General features: G+C 37.6%; 3 protein-coding genes across 6 annotated transcripts in view; 1 reads left to right on the top strand and 2 right to left on the bottom strand.

The window, feature by feature from the left end:
* rgs3a (regulator of G protein signaling 3a) overlaps positions 1-1,985 on the bottom strand; it is a 130,866-nt gene extending 128,881 nt beyond the window's left edge. Inside the window, exon 1 of the mRNA XM_028026172.1 lies at positions 1,824-1,985. Within this exon, the coding sequence (XP_027881973.1) occupies positions 1,824-1,902 (79 nt within the window). The 5' untranslated portion in view covers positions 1,903-1,985. The remainder of the gene's footprint in view (positions 1-1,823) is intronic.
* A 4,516-nt stretch (positions 1,986-6,501) lies between these two features.
* On the top strand, positions 6,502-9,936 carry rabepk (Rab9 effector protein with kelch motifs). Of its 4 annotated transcripts, none has more exons than XM_028026176.1 (8): positions 6,502-6,726; positions 7,123-7,225; positions 7,332-7,486; positions 7,654-7,809; positions 7,892-8,056; positions 8,885-9,034; positions 9,111-9,260; positions 9,345-9,936. In XM_028026176.1, exons 2-8 carry the CDS (start codon positions 7,173-7,175, stop codon positions 9,566-9,568), a joined length of 1,053 nt encoding a protein of 350 aa, XP_027881977.1. In that variant the 5' UTR covers positions 6,502-6,726; positions 7,123-7,172; the 3' UTR covers positions 9,569-9,936. The 4 variants fall into 4 exon arrangements, with proteins under 4 accessions (XP_027881977.1, XP_027881979.1, XP_027881978.1 ...); XM_028026178.1 differs by having other exon boundaries at positions 7,120-7,225; XM_028026177.1 differs by having other exon boundaries at positions 7,090-7,225.
* A 23-nt stretch (positions 9,937-9,959) lies between these two features.
* hspa5 (heat shock protein 5) lies at positions 9,960-13,651 on the bottom strand. Its single transcript, XM_028026174.1, has 9 exons — positions 13,489-13,651; positions 12,858-13,012; positions 12,514-12,745; positions 12,274-12,411; positions 12,072-12,184; positions 11,594-11,984; positions 11,264-11,501; positions 11,011-11,178; positions 9,960-10,917 (listed from the first exon to the last, which is right to left on the bottom strand). Exons 2-9 carry the CDS (start codon positions 12,971-12,973, stop codon positions 10,355-10,357), a joined length of 1,959 nt encoding a protein of 652 aa, XP_027881975.1. The 5' UTR covers positions 12,974-13,012; positions 13,489-13,651; the 3' UTR covers positions 9,960-10,354.
* Positions 13,652-15,949: the final 2,298 nt, after the last annotated feature.

Below are 15,949 nucleotides of genomic sequence, written 5' to 3'. Positions count from 1 at the left end.
ATAGAAAGACTGTGGAAAATAAAAAAAAGGAAGGACAAAATGAAGTCACAACAATACAGACAAACTAAACACTGCTACTAAAGCAACTTGGGATAGATAAAATTTTAAATAATATTCTAAAAGATTGAGATGCCCCTGTATAGATAAGGAGAATCTGACAGATGGTGCAAGCACTGTGCAGCAGAAAAAAATAATACTTATGCAATAACTACTATAATCTTTTCTGTGTTCTTATCTGTACAGCTGCTGGGTTGGTATGTTTGTCAGATAAACAAATACTTTAACATACTTTTGACTAGGGATTCACTCTAGATCAGAGAAAATACACAACAGAGAATCCACAAATCCCCAGAGGAGGAAAGAACATTAGGTCTTCACTCAGTTTAAGGCTCTAAATTACTCCTTCGCAGCAAAAGGAAATGCTCTTAGGGGTCGACAGGCACACTGTACCAAACAAAAGCTTTCTGAATGCTCATAGAAAAACTTGACCCAGTTTTTAAAGGCCACATGTCAAATTGGACTAAAATAAGGACTGAAGTAGAAAGAGCAAGCATTTCGTAACAGCGTCAGAAATTTTACAAGCTTTAACATTTTAGGCAGTAAAATTGATGTTAGTAACATAATAATTTACATTATTATGGTTAGGATTTGTTTTTGATAAATGCTGGTGTTCACTTGTTTATCCAATTTGCACAAACTATTAAAGATAACAGTAAGTCCCACATTTAGGTGAGGGGAAGCTTCCAAGAAGACTTTCGGACTGAACATGAACAGCTTAATAGCACAGTATGTACCAGATGTGCTAAAACAAATAAAAGGTAGGAACTAGTTCCTATTTAAGTAAGCCTTTTGTTAAATCTTCTAAATGGGAATTTAAAAAATGACAGGTACGCATCCTGTGTTTGCGTTCAAAATGAGTAGTATGGTGGCCAAAATATGTAAAAGGCTTTTGGTTCTGTCGATATCTTGAGGTTGATTTCCAATCACAGATTTCTTCAAGAGACTTTCATTATCGGTAGTGTTGAAACAAGAAATAAAAGACAAATTATTTATAATTTCTATAAACCCTGAAGCTTGGACAGCCATAAAGTTCCTTCACTGGGTCATTCTGAAGAAATGCCAAAACATGAAAAAGACCTAATCTGCATTATGATTCATCTTTCTTAATAAACAGATATAGAAATAAATGTTATTTGTTGATTTAAAAATACGAGTTGTTTCATTGTAATATTGTCATAGTAAGTAACAGAACCAGAACGCTCATGACCTCTTCCTCACACATTCACACAAACATCCCATGCATAAAATACCCAAATTAACCTCTGTAATGTGGCCACACCTCTATAATACCTTATTTATATTCATTTATCCCTCCTGATAAATACTAGATTATGAATGAGGCTTCAGTGTCAGTAAACAGTGAAGGTGCACCCTTCCCTGGTTTGGATAATACCCTCAATAAATAATTCAATGCAACACCAGATAAAGGGGAGAGGCCTCATTACCAGACCAGGGAAGATGTTACTCCACTCAACTCTACTAGTTGTTGTGTGGGATAGGATTCTGATCCTAATAGACACACTGCAGGATTGAGTGTCGTCAGCATCAGATCTTCATGACACAAGAGCTTACTTAACATTGAGAACATGGCTTTACGCTCAATGATGGAGAAACAAAATACATATTTTGCTGAAATGTGCATGAAGAGTCTTGCATTTTTTGGATTCACACAAATATGCTGTGAAGTTCACACAACAATCACACAATTTTGACAGCATAATTTACATTTTTTTAAAAAACAAAGAAAAGAAAATTATTCTTACCATATGAGTTGATGACCAAAGAAGATGTCTCAGGAGAGTTATCAGGTGACTTCCGGAGGTAAACTGTAAGACAAGTCATCTTGGACAGAGCCTGTGTGCTTGTGTAGACGGGTTGATTTCAGCCTCAATAAACAGGACAGGGAAGAAACACGATGCCTGTTTGTGCATGCCTGAGTGTGCAAACATACAGCATATACTTACAAGATGCAGCCACAGTTGTGGAAATAAATATAATCACAAACATACTTTTATTTTGGAAGCCAAAGTAAAAGTATGTTACTTGGTTTTACCAAAGTAAAAATATGTTTGTGATTATTTCTATTAGTGTTTATAATTCAAATTGAATATCCATAGGATCGCTGATGTGTTTGCATTTGAAATTTAGTCAGCATTAGTTTAAATTATTATATTTTGGGGGGGAAAGTAACTTTTCAATACTTGTGAATCAGAAAAAAAGAATTTGAGAAAAATAACACTCTCAATTAGCAATATATGCATAAGTTTTAAAAAGACCTGGAAACAAACACAGGACAAGAACAGTGGCTGAGGATTTTGGAAGATTGTGGAAATATGTAGAAGGCACAAGGCGGGAGTTGTACACAGATATTATACTGCTGTGAGATTACACTGAATAAAACTGAAAAAAGATTATATCTGATGGAAATGGAAATCACAACTAGGAACCGTACAACATTGTTTATGGAACTGCAAATCTGTTCATCTGTTTTGGGCTAAAGTAGTAGAAAGGCTCAATAATCTCTCCGACTCCTGCTATATGTTTGTTGTGCAGATCCCAATTCCTAAATGTGCCCAAAAGAATACTTTTTTTTAAGATGGTCGGTTTAGTTACAGCTTCCAGGATTATTTTAAAACACTGGAAATCAGCTCTGTCAACAAATTTGAAAGAATGGACAGTCACCATGATTGTGTCTTATGAATCTGAATGTGTTACACAGTCTCAGGGGCTGCAAGGGGGAGGAGGATTGTCAAGAGCCCATCAGACCTTGTATGGGTCAGCACTGGATAGTATTTCATACCGCAAATCAGATTTTCTATGGATTAAATGACCTTTTACAATTGCAGGCTAGATTTCCCCTCATTTCTTATCTCAGTTTTCTGCTCCTTTGCCTTAGTATGTTATGCTTTAGCAAACTCTGATGAACGCAATTAATCTGTACCAAAAGACCAAGTCCTATTTACATATTTGCTATACTTGTTAATTTGTTCCAATAATGTAAAAAACTACACTATATACTGTAAAGAAAACATAAGTATTTAGTACATCTCCAGGAGACATTCATGGTGTTAACAACTGCAATAGTCATTAAAAACCATTATTCGTGAAAGCAAAAGTTGGTTTAAACCAAAGCACACTTTGTTCACAGATTTTTCCTTTAATGGCTCTCATAGGCAAATAAGAGCTTTCAAGTTTTCTTCAAAAGCTAGACATATTTTAATTAAACAATGAAACTCTTTCAGGATTATGTTCAAGGACATTTTGAAGTATTTATTTTAAAGAATAATGAATATAATTCAAATTCATATTAATTCAAATTTGCAAGAGATTAAAAACATCAAGAGACCTCGACTTCAGAGGAAGCTGCAACGACAACAATCCAACAGTTAATACCCAGGTTAAATAATCTGTAAATGTGTTTAATACCAGAGAAAACACAAACAATACAGCATCGTGTTAATGCAGCAATAATCCAGATTACAGTACATCATGATTTAAAACACCTCAAGGTGAAATGTGACACAACAGCAATATCTGCATCACACTGTGTGGACATGTTGCTGAGCAGCAGTGTACTAGTAACCCAAGGATGAACTTTCAATATTAATCCTGATTACCAGTTGACCAGATTACCAAGAAAGCACCAAAATCAAAGCCGTAGTTAAAAGAGATGCACAGATCTGGCAGAAAGTGACACTGCTGCTTGGCCAATACAGTCTATGTCAGCACAATGCTCACAATGATAACGCATCCTCAATTAGACTATTTTAGGCTGACGAAAATCCTTTGTCCAGTTATCTCTTTATCCTGTCTCTTGTCTGTTTCTCAGGAGTCCTGATCATTCACCTTTGTCCCCTCATTCTGATCTGCCAGGAAAAAAAAAATCCCTGATTCAATAGGTCTTTATCAGCTCAAAGGAAAAGAAAACAAAGGAGTTCTCTGAAACTCCTACACAACTTTCCCAAACGGGAAGCAGAACAGGACTTCCACATGTCAGTCATTTACGAAGACAAACTTATTTGATAACAAATGTTCTGCATTTCAGCTGACATGTAGTACCTTGCAAAACTATTAATACCTCAGGAGGTTTGAAACATTTTACGTGTTCAAGAAAAAAAAAAAAAAACTTCCCTCAGTACTGTTAATACTTTGTGAATATTTATAGGATCACCTATAAAATTACTGCTGCATGTTACTTGGGATATGTCTGCCAACTTTTAGGCAAGATTTCCTCTTCATGTTTCTTTTAGAAATAGCTCAAGCTCAGGCACCACCAGGTGTCACCTGACCAAAACTCTCTCTTCCAGAGTAATGGCTTATAGCAAACTGCAAATTGAATTTCTTATGACTTTCTTTCAATAACAATTTTCTTGCCAATTTTTTCACAAACCCAAGATTTGTGGAAACATTAGTTGTCAGAAGTTGTAGGTTTCTGCAGCTCCTCCAGGGTTATCATGTGCTTCTTGTCTGTGTCTCTGTCCAACTCTCTCCTTTCCCAGCCTGTTGGCTTAGGTGGCTAGCCATGTTTTGGTAGGCTTGCATTCACTCATACTCTAAGATGATGGATTGAACGGATTTCTACAAGATGTTCAAAGCTCAGGATGCCATTATATTACCTGTAGCAACTTCCAACGGATTTGCAACTCAATCCCTGCTCTATCTTATGCTTCTTGGTCTTCATGATGCTATTTGTTTTCTAACAAACCTCCAAATCAAAAATAAATGACAATGCGTGAAAAAAGACAAGCATACAGATGTTTTAGCTCTTGAGTCGTTAGTAACAAGAGCTAGAGACCTTCACCTGAAACCATAGTTGCCGTATAAAACTCAATCTATGTTTTAAAAAAAAATGTGTGCTGCAAATTACAATCCTAACATTGTACACATATTATGACAGAACAGTACCTGAAAAAATAGGAGGAAAAAAACAAAGACAAGAGTGACAATTAAGATGTAGTAGAGCAGAAGGCAAGTTAACAGAATTACACTAAAATGAAATCAGGTAAATATGTTGGCCAGTAAAGCAAAGTCCCACCTACTGTAGATGGGTTAATAATATTGCTCATGAAATCTGTACTTCTGAAATTTGGTTTACTGTACAACTGCACAGCCTCGTGGATTCAGTGTGAATTGCAATTAGTGTTACAGCATCAATGTTGATTTGCACAAACTGTGACTTAATCATTAACAAAACTGGCAGAATAAATATGATACAAGGAACAAAAACAAGTGGAAAAAAAATAAACAATTACTACACTGAAAAAACTAAAACGGTATGAATTCACCATTGTGTTACAGCTATTGTACTTGGCTGACCAGGTTCTTTCTCATGCATTTAATGTACATATTTTTAAATTTTATTTGATTTATGTGAACTGCCGTTTTTCCATGGTAAGATGACTGTGAATCATTCAACATTCAATGTAACTTGGACTCACTAGAAATCACAAAAGGTAAGGATTGCAACTTTAACAGCTGAAACATAGAAGTATGACTTCATTACGTACATATACAGCCAACAATAAAGCCAACAAATACCCAGTGAACGCATTGTATTCCAGTATCGTGAACCAAATATTTCAACTTTCTTAAAGCTGTCTTCCGGAATATAGACTTCTAACACTTACATTAAATTTTATAGGGAAGGAATGTTACACTTTGTCAACACTGTGCATACAAGAAAACAAGTCTACGTTCAGCATCAAGCGGAGTTGTAAGTTGTGGAAAGTCGTGATTTAGCAAAAAAAGACCAAAAAAAAGTTCTTACCTCGTTTAGTCAAAGTAATAAAACCAATAGGTGCAAACGCGTAGCAAGCGACACTGGGCGAAACCGCATTCATCATATGCGAAACGATCTGCAAACTACGGTGGCTGACAGGTGCAAACGCAAAACGGCTCTTCTTCTTTGACGTTTTACGCAGCATAAAACGTATTTCCCGAGGTATACGGGATTAATGTGTTGCATTGGGTAGAGCGTAACAGTTAAAGAGAAATCAAATCAATTATTAAACAAAAGTTTACGGAAAGATGGCAGAAACAGTGGGAAGAAGAACGAACTGGCAGGTGGCTTTATACGGACAAAGAAAAGTTGGTGTAATGAGAACAGGACGAAATAGAAAAGATGACGGTTTGGTCATGCAGGGTTAAATAGTACTTTACTTTAAAATAGGAAAACATCCAACAAAATATAATTTTGTTTTCAAGAAGTTACAATAAAACACGTTTTGTTGTTCTGTTCCAAATATTCTGCTGAGAGAAGGGAATTAGTATGCAAACTACAAGACAATAAATTACAGTTAAATATACAAGATCTATTGAAAAAACTTTCCACTTCTGAATATTTTTGTTCTCTACTGAAAAGACGACAAAATTAATAGAAAGGATATAGAGAATTTGTTTTGTTTTGTGTGGGATAATATACATGTGGCGTCCGGGTCCACACTCCACTCCAGTAGATGGCAGTAATGCACATCAATACTTTGCTTTCCAACCGCCATAAAAGAGGAAGAAGAAGAAGAAGAAAAAGAGCGAAGTAACAGAGCATGCGCGCCACGAAACCATGACAAATACGTCTGAATCAGACCAAATAGCGTAGCTAACGCAAAAACCTACGCATAATTTGTTTCCTAAACCTCATGCCTGATTTGAATTAGAATATTTACGCTGGTGAGTAAACGTCTTAACTTTACTGAACTATGTAAACAGCATCACGTAATGAACAGTGTCAGAGAACTGTTAAATGATCTTGATTACTAGTTTGTTCTCATTTTATTCCGCACTCCGCAGCTAGGTGTGGAGGAAGTGCTTCACATGCTAAGCTTGGTAAAGCTCGTGCTGTTATTCCTGTCTTCACCTGGAGCTTTCTAGCTAAACGAAGTTAATTTCAACAGTGTTTTAAAGTTGATATATAATTCTTGTTTTAAAAAGAAAAAAAAAACATTTAAAAGCCAGTCATTGTTTTCGCTTTTTGTTTTGTGCTAAGTTTTTACGTAAGAGCAAACTGAATGTTTCCTCCAACGTTCTACAAAGGAAATGTTGCCATTATTGTCCTAATCAAAGCAGACATGAAGAATAAATAACGCCAAATTGACTTAACTTCACCATTGGGTGCCATGGAGTTTCTCCCAGTGCTCGACCCGTTTGATAGACCTAAAGAAGGAATCTGGTATGTATAGTAAAAATTTATCATTTGTACTATTTATGTAAGAATAGAAATGATCTCTTGGGGGTTTTTTTGTTTTTTTTCCTGAAACCCTTTTTGCTGTCAACAGGTATTCATTGATACCAAGTGGAAGCACTCCAGGGGTTAGTGTGGGTCATACCTGCACATTTGTTCCCTCTGAAGATGGAGGAAAAGGAAGAATCGCTATTGTTGGGGGAGCTAATCCCAGTGGCAGTTTTTCAGAGTCATATGCTATAAATCTAGGTAAAAATATCCACGAACAGTTTTTAATGTGTATCTCTGCATAAGCATATGATAAAGCATTAGGCACTTAGACTTTGTAAGTAAAACATTAGTTATGTACTTCACTAATGACTCCTTCAAGTTAAAATATATGAGTCTGGATTTGTATGTTTGTTCTTCTTTACCAGATAATCATGAATGGATCACATCTGACTGGAAAGGTTTAGAAGCCCGATATGAACACTGCAGTTTTGTGTCCGAAAGCTGTCCACAGTGCCTGTGGGTGTTTGGTGGGGCACAGCAAACGGGGAATCGCAAATGTATCCAGAAACTACAACTTTCTGGTAAATCTTGTCTTAAGATTTTCTTCTAATCAGCAGTTGTTTATAATTCCTATAAAAACGGTAAAGTCTATTTTGTTTCCAGACAAGGAGCCTCAGTGGAAAAATGTAGAAGCAAAAGGGGAGCTTCCCAGTCCCAGGACGTACCACACCAGCTCAGCCTGCTTAGGGGACAAACTGTATGTGTTTTCTGGTGGGGAAGCAGGCGCTACACCCGTCTCAGACACCAAACTTCATGTGTTTGATACAGGTTAGAGAGCAAAGAACCTGCTTTGTAAGATAATCATAATAAGCAGTGTTTTGCAATGAATGCTGAGAAATATGTGAAATAATGTTAACTAAATCCAATAAAAATCGCAAACTTTGTAAAAATAAATAAATAAATAATTGTTAACTTCTTTTGGAGGAGTGGAGGGAGGGTCCATGTAAAGAATAAGGTTTTGACAAATTCTGATTATAAAGTGGATCTAATTATCATAATACTAGTATGGAATGAAAGAAGGTTAGGCATGCAGTTTTCGGCTATAAAGGAGAGTGACACCTCCTTAAATTTTGTACGAAGTTGAGTAAGTGTCCAAGGTACATAATGCTGCTCAACTCCCTCTAATAACCACCTTGCCTCATCCAGTCTTTTCAAAAAAGAGGAAGGTGCATTCATATAAATAGCATTGCTGTTATCCATTACAAAGAGAAAGTGACATTAGATAGGTTTCATAATAGCTACTTTTTAAAACTAAATTAAAAATACAGGCTAATTGTTCATCAATCCAGTTTAAGTATTTATATGGCACTGTCTTCTAAACTATCTAGTATGACAATTAAAGAATCGACTGTTTTAAGATTGACGGGAGAGAATACCATAAAATCAGTCCACTTTGAGTTCAGATATAATTTTAGTTTCAACAGACATTGCTGCAGTGACTGTGGAGCTCTCTGTAAAAGCTCTACAACTTGATCTGAGTAGTGTGTGTAAATGTACAGTACGAAAGACAGTTCCTCAAAAAACATTGTTTCAATGGTAACAAATTCAAGAAAAGATTCATGCTAATTTAATGCATTGCGTGTGAATGTTTTCCAGTTTATTCCACTTGGTTTCAGCCAGAAACACAAGGTAGGCAACCAGCATCCAGACACGGACACATCATAGCTGCTGTTGGCTCGAAGATTTATATTCATGGAGGCATGGCTGGAGATAAGTTCTTCAATGATATGTATTCTCTTGACTCAGGTAAGCCTCTTACTAAGGTAAAACATATTAACTGTGAAAATTCTGGCTAATCTAATATTGGAATCCATATTTAAAGGGATCATGAAGTGGGAGAAAGTGCAGTCAAAAGGAGATATCCCACCAGGCGTTGCAGCCCATTCGGCTGTGGTACAGGGTGCAAACATCTATATATTTGGAGGGTTGACTGTAGATGGTGCCATCAACTCAATGTACAGATTTAATACTGGTACGCTGCCTTTTCCTGGTTTTCATTTTCTTGAGCCCATGTTTCTTAAGACCAGACATGTCATGCTGTTTCCTGTGTTTGCAGAGAAGAGCAGATGGACCCTAATGAAATTTGAAGGAGATTTGCCACCAAACCGCCTGGACCACTCCATGTGTTTATTGCCATGGCAGCTGTGTAGGGAGAGGAATGCAGATGGGACGAAGAACAATGGTCCAGCCTTCGAGACGATCAATCTGGCTTTTGCATTTGCAGGAATGGACACACATGGCGTTATTTATAATGACTGCATTGTGACTGTTGTCAAGTGAACCTTTATTGCAATTCAAGGTTCATGTCAGTTTCTGCAAATTCCAGAAGTCAGACTGATTTTTAGAGCTGCCTGTATGTTTAACTCTGACAGCTTATTACAGAGTGACACCTTTTACATGTAGGTTTCAAATTTCAATGTTCAACTTTCAGAGTTAATAGAAGCCTTTTAAACTATTCTCACCATTAAAATTCTTACTTTCTGCAGGATGACAGTTTCAAGTACAATTGTATTCTGTTGCAAATGTCAGTTTTAATCACTTTGATCCCATTATGTAAAATTTGGGCACACGAGATTATAGCCATAAATTAACACTGTGTGCCAACCCTGAGTTTTTGTTGAAGTAAATCCTATCCAGCAAATATCAAATTAATGAGACCACCAGCTAATAGTTTGTATGAAACATTTATTTCAGTGTCTTTCCAGAAATACAATAAATAACTTTGAGCATTGCCTGTGAACAGAAAAATTGATCCCACAGACACCATCCTAAGTGTACCCACTAATGACTTGCCCACCCAAATAAGCCCCTCCCCTTCACAAAACCCCCATTAGGACTGCCTGAGAACAGCAGCAACAAGCCTCATCTGGGCTGACGAATCTCCGCCTTGCAGCGAAGGACATTTCTCACACTGAAGTTTGTTTTCAAGTCTTTTAGAAAATTCAGTATGGTTGCTTGTTATCTTCACCCCTTCCCCGCCACTCCTCTCACAATTGAGTCCCATCAGTTCAAATTCATGTTAATGCCACTTAAAGGGAAAAGGGCAACCAAAGACTTCAAGCCTGCCTACAACTCATCTTTTTCTTGCTCCTCGGCACCCTCTGGTGGAGGTCCACCTGCACTACCGTAGAGCTTGCTGATAATAGGCTGAACAACTTCCTCCAGCTCCTTCTTCTTAGCCTGGAAGTCTTCCAGATCAGCATCTTGGTGGGACTCCATCCACTCAATCTTCTCCTCAACAGCCTTCTCAATGGCCTCCTTGTCCTCATCTGACAGTTTGCCACCAAGCTTCTCCTTGTCGCCGATTTGGTTCTTCAGAGAGTAGGCATAGCTTTCCAGTTCATTGCGGGCGTCAATCCTCTCTTTCAGCTTCTTGTCTTCGTCAGCAAAGCGCTCTGCGTCGTTCACCATCCTCTCGATATCTTCAGGAGTCAGGCGGTTCTGGTCATTTGTGATGGTGATCTTGTTCTTGTTGCCTGTTCCCTTGTCTTCCGCGGTGACACGCAGAATGCCATTGACATCAATTTCAAAGGTGACTTCAATCTGTGGAACTCCACGAGGGGCCGGGGGGATGCCAGTCAGGTCAAAGGTGCCCAGCAGATGGTTGTCTTTTGTCAGAGGACGCTCACCTAAAAAAAATAAATAAATGATTAGGCTTTTATAACATTTTACAATCATGATCAATTTTATATTAAGCATTTGGAGTGCTGTCCAATTCTTACCTTCATAAACTTTAATTGTGACAGTAGGCTGGTTATCAGAGGCTGTAGAGAAGATCTGAGATTTCTTTGTTGGCACCACAGTGTTCCTGGGGATCAGTTTGGTCATGACTCCTCCAACAGTCTCAATACCAAGGGTGAGAGGGCACACATCCAGAAGGACCACTTCTCCTGCAAGGACAGACACATTTTTGATAAGCAAACACTTGCTATTTTAATCACGTTTAACAATTTCAACTAAGCAAAGAAGACTTACCAGTATCTTCTTCTCCAGAGAGCACTCCAGCCTGGACAGCAGCTCCATATGCCACAGCCTCATCAGGATTGATGCCCCTGGATGGCTCTTTGCCATTGAAGAACTCCTTCACCAGCTGCTGGATTTTAGGGATACGAGTGGAGCCTCCAACAAGCACGATCTCGTCAATGTCAGGCTTCTTCAGGTCTGAGTCTTCCAGGACTTTCTGTACAGGTTTCATTGTAGCACGGAACAGGTCCTGGATTGTGAAAAGAAGTGAAAGTTGTAAGCCACTTTAGAGAAACCTTGTTACATTACTGTTGTGCAGCTTTTTAAGAAGACTGAACTTACCATGTTCAGCTCTTCAAACTTGGCACGGGTCAAGGTCTCAGAGAAATCTTCTCCCTCAAAAAAGGACTCGATCTCAATACGAGCCTGGTGCTGGGCAGACAGAGCCCTCTTTGCCTTCTCAACCTCACGACGGAGCTTCTGCACAGCGCGGTTGTCTTTGCGCACATCCTTGCCAGTCTTCTTCTTGTAAAGCTTGATGAAGTGCTCCATGACACGCTGGTCAAAGTCCTCACCTCCCAGGTGGGTGTCACCGTTGGTGGCTACCACTTCAAACACACCGTTGTCAATGGTCAGAAGGGAGACATCAAAGGTACCACCGCCCAGATCGAACACAAGGATGTTCTTCTCGCCATCTCTCTTATCCAGGCCATAAGCAATAGCAGCAGCAGTACTAAATGCAAGTAAAAACCAGAAGTTAATATTATACAGCAGAAATGAAAATATTCCTATAATTTCAGTATCTTGTTTAAATACTTACGGCTCATTGATGATTCTCATGACATTCAAACCAGCAATGGTGCCAGCATCCTTAGTGGCCTGGCGCTGAGCATCATTGAAGTAGGCAGGGACAGTGACCACAGCATGCGTGACCTGAGCACAAAAGGAAACAATTTTTGTAAGTTTCACTAATTTATTAGAAACTAGAACTAAATCAAGTGATTTGTGGAAACATCTCTTACCTTCTTGCCAAGGTAAGCTTCAGCAGTCTCCTTCATCTTGGTCAGGACCATAGCAGAGATCTCCTCTGGGGCAAATGTTTTGATCTGGCCACCACCAATGTCAACCTGGATGTGGGGCTTGCTCTTCTTCTCAATAACCTAAAATAGGACATGAATGTTAAAAAAAAAGAATCTGGAGAACACAAAATAAAAACCCTTCAATTATGACCACTACTGCAACAGCTAAGAGTTGTAGCTCACCTTGAAAGGCAGGTATTTGATGTCCTGCTGCACAGAGGAGTCGCCCCATGTGCGACCGATCAGCCTCTTGGCATCAAAGACTGTGTTCTCCGGGTTAGAGGTCAGCTGATTCTTAGCAGCATCACCAATGAGTCGCTCACCTTCACTGGTGAAGGCCACATATGAGGGGGTGATGCGGTTACCCTGGTCATTGGCAATAATCTCCACACGTCCATTCTTGAAGACTCCAACACTGAAAATTAAAGAGAGGTTAGTTTTGAGTACTCTTCTTGGTATCAATGAAGAAAAAAATAAAAATTTCAAAAGGCATCTGAAATTTTGAATGTGACTTAATTCCTTAATACCATGAGTAGGTTGTTCCCAGGTCAATTCCTATGACAGTGCCCACACTGTCCTTCTTTTCGTCGTCATCAGCACGCACGGTGCCGACCACAAGCACTACAAGCCACAACAGCTTCATCTTTGCTTCTCTTTTTCTGGACGCAGAAATGAGTAAAACCTACAAAAGACAAAATAAGACTTTTTAAGTATCCAGAATGCACCACGAGGTCTCCTTCCTTAACCGATCAATAGAAGTTTGTAGTCTTTGCCCACCATTTAGAGACAGGAAACAACCATTACAACCAAATGCATGGGAAAAAAACATTAAGTAAAATTACAAGCTGGAATAGCAGAATAAATAGTCTTAATCTCAAACAAATAGTATTAGTATTAATGTCAGTTCTTGGGTAGTGTATAAGTTAATGTCATGGAAGAACGAAGACCGAATAAAAATGTAACATCTAGTCACCCTGCATTCAAACTACGTTTTTTTAAAATGGCAACTGCAGTATTAAAACGAGACTGTATTGTTGTCAATGCTTTGCTAGCGTTTTACATTGGTTACATGACACGATTTGGAAAACACTTATGCTAAGTGGGACACGAAATGTCACAATATTCTAAAATAATATTTACACAGGTTTATGTACATACCGTTACTACAGCGTTATCAACGATTTAAAGGCCTCGACAATGAATCAATCCAGTCAAGTTCCCTCCGAATGAGTTGCGTATCTTCTTATGTATCCTCTCTGATCTTGCCTGTTCAGAATGATGCTGAGAGAAGTGTGCTTTCTCCATATATAAGCCGTTGTTGCTTTTCTGTCGTGGAGGTCTGCTATTGGCTGAGCAGCTGTTCGCTGGAAGGCGCTGATTGGTTTCATTCAGCACGCTGTCCGGCGCTGATTTGCACACATCAGTTTGAGGCAACGTCATCGCCTTGTCCACCACTCCGCCGATGCCGATTGGCTGTCAGTCAGCATCGCCGATGAATGCAGTTGGTGCAATGACACGCCACTCTACATACCGGCGAAAAGGCGTTGCATCGTCACATTTCATACATTTTGAAGTTTGGGTAGCATTTGCTTTTCTAGAACATTCTTATGAGTTGTAGTATCCTATAAATAAGCTGCAATATGAATGCAAGTAATTCTGTGGATGCTACTCTAGTATCATGCATTGTAATGATCGCTCTCTTGATGAGTAATATACCATTATGACTTAAAATAAACAGCATGTTTCATTAGATGAGCTGACTGTCAGGATGATTCATTCATAGCTTTGTCTGTTTTGATATGAGGCCTGCAAATATTATTGTTCACTTCAACATAAATGCTGTTTAGCCATTCCATCATTTCTAATATACAATTTGGAAATTAAATTAAAATATTCAGTAAGTGATGGCTTTCTTTCTTCTTGATTTAAAACACACTGATTTCTACATCATAAACAAAATAGTGTTCATGAGTATAGAAGAGCAGCGGATACCTCAAACATTTTCCAGAAACAATATGAAAATGTAAAAGATTGATAAAACAAAGACCAATCTGTACATCTCTGCAAAAGGTCAGTCACTGCAGTGTCAAACTAGATTGAACTTGACAGAACGAATTTAATTTATTTTATGGTATTTGTATAAGTATCTATAAACATATTTTTCATCAGATATTTTGGATTGACCTGGTGGACATTTCTAGAAAATAATTATAAACTATGATTTGTTGTTTCTCTTTAACTAATAGACGACACGTTGTTTGTTTCGTTTGTTTGTTTGTTTGTTTTTAATTAATCTAGCCCCTGAATTTAAGAAAAACAACCCTCCATATTTCAATTTTATTTACCCAAAATTCCAAAGTGTTCTTAAGTACTTTGAGATGTAGGCAGATGACCTCAGCTGGTAAAATATTTCTAATTAAAACTAAATCAGAGTTCCACACATTATGAATGTTAGAGGGCAACATATAAAGGAATACATAAAAAAATCCAAACATAAAAAAGTAAGCAAAAAGAAAACAAAAAGCTTAATATGCTTTATAAAAACTAGATCCCAGAGTTGGTGCACAAATATTTAGCTCTCTAGTTGAAGGTAAATCTATTTCTTTAAGTGTCACTCATTTCCTCCTTTTCTTTCTACAGCTACAAGGAGCTGAAGGAGCGAGAGAGAGCTATGTTATGCAAATCTAACAATATAACCAGGAAGTGAAACTGGTTGTAAGATTTGCTCTGCTTTTTCAGTTTCTTGTAGTTGGACCAAAGACCACTCTCATTTTCAGACTTTGTGTTAATTCTAAACATTTACATATTTTAAATTTACAGCTATGAAGAACAGAACACTTTTATTTTGGAAGTCAATGCTATATTCATCATATTTAATAAATTACAAATATTTGTGTTGTATTTAATTACTTGAACCCAAAAGGTGTAGTTGTTTAAGGGGCATCAAGTTACTTTATCTATTACATAAACAATGAACTCTTCACATGTGTAGCATTCTGTTCTAAAAACCAGTCCCATATCCCAAGCTTTAGGATTGTTGCAAAAATGAACAGTTTGATTGTCTTTTATTTTGCTGTGAAAGTGACAAATCGAATCTATTCAAGTAAAATATCACACAATAAGGTTTATCTATTTAATTTTACTTTAGCTCCAATATGACCTATCAAAATTGTGTAGAAATTAATTAATATTACTTTATTTCATTGTTAAACCTCGTAAAAAGGTTTTGTATGTTTTATCATACATAAAGCCTGACATTAATTTATTTACCCTGTCTGTTTTAATGTGTGTTTTATTCTTATGTGTTTTATGAATACTGCAGGGCACTTTGTTGCAGTTAATATCTGTTTTTAAAGTGCTTTATAAATAAAATTGACATTGACATTGTAGGGTAATCATCACACCATGGTCTGACCCTTTTCTAAAAACAATTTTAGTTGCAAATAACGTCTTAAAAATTGCTTTTAAAGTGCTTATAAACACAGAAGAGAAAGAACTTATAGTGTAATAATAATGGGATCTACAGTCACATTTCTCCCACAAGTCGACGTTTATCTAAAACTGGTTGCGCCCCCTGAAAACGGGGACTTTGCGCCCCCTACCGATAGAAGGCTCTATT

The sequence above is a fragment of the Xiphophorus couchianus genome, chromosome 8 (assembly GCF_001444195.1).
Source record: "Xiphophorus couchianus chromosome 8, X_couchianus-1.0, whole genome shotgun sequence".
In the NCBI taxonomy this organism is placed as follows: Eukaryota; Metazoa; Chordata; class Actinopteri; order Cyprinodontiformes; family Poeciliidae; genus Xiphophorus; species Xiphophorus couchianus.
The sequence above is the reverse complement of the archived record's forward strand: the minus strand, read 5'-3'. Positions and strand labels throughout refer to the sequence as shown.

Coding starts and splice junctions, on each gene's coding strand:
- rabepk (XM_028026176.1), top strand. CDS start 7,173: ATGGAGTTTCTCCCAGTGCTCGACCCGTTTGATAGACCTAAAGAAGGA. Junction 7,487..7,653: donor GTCATATGCTATAAATCTAG/GTAAAAATATCC, acceptor CTTCTTTACCAG/ATAATCATGAATGGATCACA. Junction 9,035..9,110: donor TATGTATTCTCTTGACTCAG/GTAAGCCTCTTA, acceptor CCATATTTAAAG/GGATCATGAAGTGGGAGAAA.
- hspa5 (XM_028026174.1), bottom strand. CDS start 12,973: ATGAAGCTGTTGTGGCTTGTAGTGCTTGTGGTCGGCACCGTGCGTGCT. Junction 11,985..12,071: donor ATGAGAATCATCAATGAGCC/GTAAGTATTTAA, acceptor ACTTGCATTTAG/TACTGCTGCTGCTATTGCTT. Junction 10,918..11,010: donor CACAATTAAAGTTTATGAAG/GTAAGAATTGGA, acceptor TATTTTTTTTAG/GTGAGCGTCCTCTGACAAAA.